This window comes from Poromitra crassiceps (genome assembly GCF_964638095.1).
Source record: "Poromitra crassiceps genome assembly, chromosome: 22".
Classification (NCBI taxonomy): domain Eukaryota; kingdom Metazoa; phylum Chordata; class Actinopteri; order Beryciformes; family Melamphaidae; genus Poromitra; species Poromitra crassiceps.
Genome location: NC_139647.1, coordinates 1,610,820 through 1,618,506, shown reverse-complemented (window position 1 = coordinate 1,618,506; position 7,687 = coordinate 1,610,820). Strand labels below are relative to the sequence as shown.

The following is a 7,687-nucleotide window of genomic DNA, read 5'->3' as shown; positions in this document are numbered from 1 at the left end:
ATAGAATACAGACAAGACGCAGGTTTCACTTAATCTTCAATTCCACCTATTTTATACCTCTCTAAAAGTGTCTTGTGACATATTGCATATTGACTTTAGCAGCACAACTCTGGCAAAACGAATTATATTGAAGGACGGATACATTTCATTTGATCTTTTTTGTTCAAATACATTTACACATAATCCCTGAATATGATATGGAATCCAGTTTTGATACAATGATAAATACTGATAATGAATAGACATTTAATCTCAACAAATCGTTCACTATACTCTCACTCTAACATGAACAAAACGCCAGCCCAGCGCCTTTCTACTGCAAATGCTTTAGGCTACGTGACATGACAATGCCCAGAGGAATTGTCTCCAGAAGTAGTGGTGTTAAATCCTCTTGTTGCACAATCTTAATCAGATTATGTAATTGGTTCGACTGGATGGTGTAACAGAGGGGATTCAGGTATCACTATATGGGCACTTTGATACTTTTCTATTTAGTTTCAGATATTTTACGCTGCGCAGGAATCCTCAGGAGAGTATGCGTAAATTACGCATACTCTCCCGAGGATTCCTCCTCCGAATAGGACCTTTGCGCAAAGGTGTTAACGCCGTTCTCGTCGATCGTCGTACACAAGCCCTTCCTCTTCTTCTCTCGCTCTTCCATCTTAATAGTATCATACAGTCCTGTCGGACCGTCCTCCAGGAGCATATTTCGCTCGGAGAAAGACGGTTTCAGCCCGTAAACGTTCTTTAATAGAAGTAGCGCCGGTGCGTAAAGTACATTGGCGAGACCCATGCCCAAATTGAGTTGAACAAAGCCCAGGTCGTGCACTATTTGTCCGGCCACGATGGGCCCCATGGCATAGGCCACGCAGTAAGAGATGTCCGCGATAGCGTACACGCTGCCATACACAGACACATGGCGCACGTCCACCACGAAAGCCAGCGTCGGCAGGAGCGCCGTGTCCACCAAGGCGATGCCAAAACAGATTCCGCACAGCGGGATCATCAACTCGCCGAAGGTTTTACAGGCTGGCACTGTGCAGGAGCTGGCGCCTATACACACCATACCTATAGCCCCGTAAAACCACTGGAGGTGAGGGTACTTGGCTGCTAATTTGACAGTGAGAAAAACACCTAGGACATGCGGGAAGAAAGCAGGGAACCATGTCATGCCGATCTCCCACTGACTGGAGTCCATGGTTTCCTCCATCCAGTTGGCGATAGTGGGCTCCAGGAAGGCCAGGGGGATGTTACAGGTTGTCAGAGCGCCCGCCACTACAGCTATGTACGGGTCGAACATCAACTTATACATGGGGGTGCCCACGGGCATATTTGCCCTCTCTTGGTTCGAGAAGGGCTTCAACACGGCGAGGCACAATATACCGTCAACGAGACAGATGCAGGCGAGGACCAGGAAGGGCACCCGCTTCCCCGCGAACTCGTAGAGGACCCCTCCAAAGGGGGGCGCCACGAGGCTCCCAAAAGAGATGAAAGCCAAGGCGATGCCCAGGGCTTTGGTCCGCTCTCCCTCCTCTGTGTATCTGTCTGCGATCAGGGCGAGCCCCGAAGTGTCCGCGAAAGCCGAGCCAATGCCCTGCATGCTGCGCGCCAGGAACAGAGTAGCATAGTTTTCAGCAAAGGCAAATATAAGGGTGGAGAGAAACATCACATTCAGTCCGATGAAAAGTGGAATGTCATACCCCACCCTGTCTATAAACGTGCCACTTAGCGGGTTCACCAGAAGCTGCACGATCGCCTTGGAGGCAAAAAGAACACCTATCTGCAGGTCGAAGTCCCCCTTGGTGACTTTTTGGATGGTGCTGTTCGTAGAGTTAGTGTGCATGACAGCGGGACGGGCATGGTCCGCTTGATTCTGTAGCTCTACAAGGTAATCGGGTATAATTGGCACAATCACCATGTAAAGCATGTTGTCTAACAAAAGTGCTGTACAGACAATTACTAAGATAACCCGTCTCTGCCGATCTGGGTCTTGGATTTGGATGGCAGTGCCCAGTTGTTTAGTTCTTTCGCCCATCTGGGACAGTTTCAAGGCGGCAGATTGTGCCAAATTAGCGGCTTGTTGCCCCTCTGTGGTCCCCTCCGGCTCCATGATTCTCTCCCCTTGTCGCTCAAGTCTTCTCTTTTGAAAAAGAAAGTCGTTTCCCCCAGCTGATGTGTCTATAGGGTTACGCACACTCGGTACATCTGCTCTGTCTTGTTTTTGTTCCCTTATTCAGCACCGGGAGCCCCGTTAATGAGCTGGATAACTTCCTCCCGCTTTACCTCTCCGTGCGCTTTGCGCCGTCCGTCATTGCGAGCGCATTTCCACTGTGGTGACTTGGACTGGTTTCATCCCTGTCGTCTGTATAGCTGCTTCATTGTCTCATATCCCGTCATTCAGGTGACGCGCTGCCACAATATTTCCAGTCCGTCTGTCCCAGGTTGGGGTTCACTTCACGTGCAGCTCATAGTAGACGAGGTGGCTCCATCGGTGCGCTTTCTGTTTGAGGTCCGTCTCCAAAGCCAGGCTGCGCTCCTTGCTTCCGCCACCACACGCTACCAGCCGTCTTCGTCTTCAGTCACCTGTAACGCAGTGAGCTATGTCATCATTTCACATCAACTGGACTGGTTTTGTTGGCCGTGGAGAGAATACACACTGCAGTTTGTTGACTCCCTAGGTGTCCCCCCTCCCATCTTCTGCGAGGGCTGTGACGCACAGTCCTGCTGCTCTCCAGCATATCCTTTAGCTAATTAAACACAAGATACCGAGTCCAAACTCCTGTCCAGTCATTTGCTTCAAAAATAAAAAATAAAACTTGCTTCAGTTTAAACTTTACATTAGCACACGACAATTTTATTTGCATTTGAAATGTCTAATTCTAAGTAGGCTATAATATAACCTAACTTATGAAATCACTAAAAGGGTTCGGTTCGCAAGTTTTGCGTTTGCTTTTATGTGGACTCATACAACGCAATCTGTAGTGTGCATACTTTTACGCACAGGCAGCACAGCAGCAAAAAGCAAAGCACAGGTTTGTTCCGTCTTGTTGAAACAGTTGGTTCAGCACTACGCTCCAGTGGACAGCTCCACAAAAGACGTGCTGCCGTAGGCTGCAGAAAGCCACGGACCAATCAGTGACATGCAGGTTAGGAAATCTCTATATAGGCTACATTCATTTCCCAAATTCATTTATTAATTTCCATATCATTATTTGTTCCTCAATGCAACAGCGAGTGCCTGGTTGTTGCCTATGCAATAGTGCCTCCAGTAGGCCTCTATTATTACAGCAATATTTACAACTGTATGCTGACAAAATTCTGATTTAATAAGAAGTAGGCTATCCCACCGTTTTTTTGTACCAGCTCTACTTTTCTGCTGTATAAGTACAAACACTACGACTCCTTAAATATTTTAGCACCATAGTTGCCCTTACAGACAACTGTTTGAGAGTTCAGTTGTATCAAAAGATTTGAAGAAAAAAATCTGAATCGGATTATGAGCGTTTGGGCCAAATTGGCTGCTTGTTTTTGCCTTCACCCCAAAGGAGACAAGTGAGCAGCTGGTATAGATAGCAGCTTAGACAGCAGCTTGACACTGCCATCTAGCGGTGTAGAGAGAGCCTCAGCAGTTGTTTCCAGCATTTACACAGTTGTCACAGTGGAACATGATTCATTAATTCTTTCTTTCTTTCTTTAAGATGGAATCATTTTAAATTAGACTACTATACTTGTCATGACGCGGACATATAGGCATATTTATTATTTATTTATTTATTTATTTATTTATTTATTTATTTATTATTTGTGGTACCGGATTTAATCTGAAATCTGAGGCAGTATTGACATCTAGTGGAAGAAGAATGAATTGGTAAATCCTGAAAACTGTGGCCCCCGTTTCACCCGTTAAAAAGAACCCCGTTATTTCTGACTATTTCCTCATATAGCCTACTAGCAACTATTGTTTGTGTGGAGATGAGATAAGATTTTATAAACATATAGTGGGGGTTGTGTGCAGAGAGGATTACTTGTAAATGAAATAACATTCTCTAATTCATGTTCTAATAGTTTTCTGCGTTTTGCTTGACATTCGATGTTTCACTCATGGTCCTTAAACATGCAAATAAGAGTCAAAAGCATTTTCTCATTTGTTTGCACGTTTGCACTGACATCTTTGCTGTCATCTGTTCTACTTTGGCCAGTAGATGTCCTCATAGCCATATGCATTTCCAGTGAAAAACTTTGAGTTAAAGTAACCATCTCATAATACATTCAGGATAGGCTACTGTCCCAAAGAATTTTTTTTAATGAAATGAATGGAATTAATTTAGTCTGAAATGGCCACATTTTAAAAGAAAACAAAATATAAGTCCTTGTTCAAACTGAATTCATGAGTTATTGGGTTCTCCGTCAAAAGAAAACAGAGAAATCGGGTTCACCCCAAAGGAGGTTTGAGGAGAGAAAATGTTAATGTACTGTTGTATTAATTAGACATAAGATTTTCTGTTGAATTTTTAGACATAATGTTCAGCCTGTTCTCACTCCGGCCGGTGTATATCACCGCTCTGTCACGTACCTTGTGCACCAAATGGAACGCGGCCTTGTGCGCAAATATGATAGACCCAGGGACGCCCCGTTAAACAAGCCGTCACACCTCGGACGTATTATGGAACGAACACGGACGCACCTGGTCGGGGCTGAGGCAAAGGTCAAGTTACGCCATGGAGGCTGGAGCTGGTCTTCCAAGGGGAAAAGACCCCCTCCCTGGTTATGGTTAGGGTCTCCAGGGGAAGGCCTTGGGGTCAGTGCCTAAAGCTAACCCCATCCCCCTGTGCCTATAACCCTAAGAGACCCCTCCCCAATGCCTAAACCTAACCTGTGGAGACCCCCTCCTCAATGCTTAAACCTAATGTGTGCCTCCCAAGGTGTAAGTTGATCTTTTCCTCAACTGTGCAAAAAAAAAAAAAAAAAACATGGTATTGTGAGTGAATGTATAGTTGATTAATATATACACATAATCCATGCAGATGAATGTCTTGAAACAAAATATTGCATCATCCCAAATCCATTTAATGGAAGTGCAGCTGCAGCCAATATGACTATAGACCAAATCAGCGGGATGTTTACATTTACTTCCGGGTACCCCTGAGGTCCACACATTATAATGGCGGTGGACGGCACAAACTGACATGTTGAAGACAAAAACAGACAAAGAAGACAAAAATGGTTCGTCCGTGTTGTGTTGTTGTTTAATATCATTCATAACAACACTTTCACTAACGTTAGTGGAGACCAGACTAGCTAATTTACCTGTTGGACCAGACTAGAGTAGACTTGAAGCTAAATTAAATTGACCTGGCGTCAGTAGCTCTGTCTGTACCAGGCTCTTTCTCGCCGAGAAGAGCCTGGTGACGCGAGGTTACTCTGTCTGTAACGTAAAAAAACAGCGAGTTTGACAGACAAACAAACTTTATTAGCTAGCTAACACTACATAAAACAAACACAGAAGAAAGGCTAGATACGTCGGACAAGCATGTTTACCAACCGTTAACCATTTAAATTGAAAGTAGTCGGCCGAAAACAACGAGAGGGTTTGACAGCATTTATATGACAACACGCACATTTAAACCTGCCGCCTTTCCCAAGTGGTACCCGGAAGTAAATTTGTTTACATGGTGACGTCACGGTGATTTGGTCTATAGGGAGTGTCATCATTGATCAGAGAAGAGAAAAGCATGGGAACTACATCATGGTCAACAATAAGCACAAACATAACTGAACGGTTAAATGTGTAAATATATCACCTACAGTATATGAAAGCTGCATGTGTCTGCTGCTTATCCTCAAGAGATGTTGGTTAACTTTTAGATTATAAAGCCTAGGAATAATAATAAAAAAAACTGTATTTTATGGCATGACAGTGCTCCATCATGATTGAGATTGGATAATAGACCCTTCTCACGGGGGCCATTTTGTGTCGAGAAGCCAGGGTAAACACAGGTGCAAGCAAAACACTAATGAGGGTTTCAAACTTCCATGATTGGAATTTGGAAACCCTCATTAGTGTTTTGCTTGCACCTGTGTTTACCCTGGCTTCTCGACACAAAATGGCCCCCGTGAGAAGGGTCTATTGTTTCAATGCCATCCACATAAAAATGCTGTTGTTATATTGCCTCAAAACTTGTCAGCTCTCTGTCTCTCTCTCCCTGTGTGTGTGTGTGTGTGTGTGTGTGTGTGTGTGTGTGTGTGTGCGCACACATGTGTGTAAATCAGGGTGTGAATAGTGTGTAGTGACGACAATATTGTCCACTCTGTGAATGAATTAAAACCGAGCGCTTTGTAAAGAGCACTGACGCACAGCACCCACTTTAATCCAGATTACACTGAAACACTAATCCTTTAAAAACACTTTCTTAAAAAAAATATATATATATTTTGGGGGGTACATTTCTTTGTAAAATATAAATATACAACATATTAGGTATGTATTTGATATTGTGTAAATATTTGGCAATTAATGTGTCTACAATATTGTTACAAATGTGTTTGTTATTGTGTAGCCTTAGCCTATACAAATGGTGATTTCCCCAGTTCAATGGATTGATTGGAAGCCTCTTCTCAGAGCAGCTGTGTGCATGCATTACCATTGATTGCCATGTAACTGCTCAGCGTGTGTGTGTGTGTGTGTGTGTGTGTGTGTGTGTGTGTGTGTGTGTGTGTGTGTGTGTGTGTGTGTGTGTGTGTGTGTGTGTGTGTGTGTGTGTGTGTGTGTGTGTGTGTGTGTGTGTGTGCGTGTGTGTCTGTGTCTGTATGTATGTGTGTGTCTGTGTGTGTTTGTCCTTATGGGGTGGGGGTTACATAATCTGCTTCAAATCGATTGAAAGAAAGTGCAGTAGACCTTGTGCAGCCGGCTGACATTTCACCTCATTTGTACGCCCGGCTGGGTCCGGGCCTGAGCCCTGAGGTCGAGCACGAGGTCCTGAAATCACCATCGCATTAGAGTTTCATTCAGATGAGCTTATAGGAAAAACACTGTGCTTTAGGTTGGAGGGTGTAGTGTCTTTCTTTGTAGAGACAACATTAGAGTTTCATTCAGATGAGCTTATAGGAACAACACTGTGCTTTAGGTTGGCGGATGTAGTGTCTTTCTTTGTTAAGACAATATTTGACCCCTTTTCACCTTTTTATCTCTTTGCTCATTTGAGTTACATCTCTCAAAGTGTGATGTAAACATCTTACATGTGACTATTACCAAACCCAGAGTCATATATATATAGAAGAGTCGCGACATTTCCATTCACTCCAATGGACCAGTTTTTTACTCTCAAGAGTTCCCGGAAGTAAGGTTCTGGATTAAGCAGAGCTGTCGAATTGCAGCAAAATGGACAGTTTGTGTTGTGCTTTGAAAGGGTCAGACGTTTAAAGAATCAAATTGTACATTATCAGTTTTATTTTAGCATTCAAAAGTACTGCAAGCCTCCTTCCTGGCTATTCATTGGCTACTGAGTGACACATTTTGGTCCTCTGCTGATGCCACTCTCTTACTAGATTGCAACTGAAATCAATAAAATGTCAAATAGAGATTTGGATTCAAAGTCCAACAGTTACCCAACTTGGGTTAAGCGTGCAAATCTCTGACCAACGTTCTGTGACGTCAAATCATTGGGATAAAAATAAACTTCTGTGATGA

The 7,687-nt window shown here is 43.8% G+C and overlaps 1 protein-coding gene across 1 annotated transcript; it reads right to left on the bottom strand.

Moving 5' to 3' along the window:
- Positions 1 to 544: 544 nt before the first annotated feature.
- slc18a3a (solute carrier family 18 member 3a) lies at positions 545 to 2,110 on the bottom strand (the record flags this gene model as incomplete). The annotated part of the gene is made up of 1 exon (XM_083658742.1): positions 545 to 2,110. The coding sequence occupies one exon, from the start codon at positions 2,108 to 2,110 to the stop codon at positions 545 to 547; it is 1,566 nt and encodes a 521-aa protein (XP_083514868.1).
- Between the last annotated feature and the right edge of the window lie 5,577 nt (positions 2,111 to 7,687).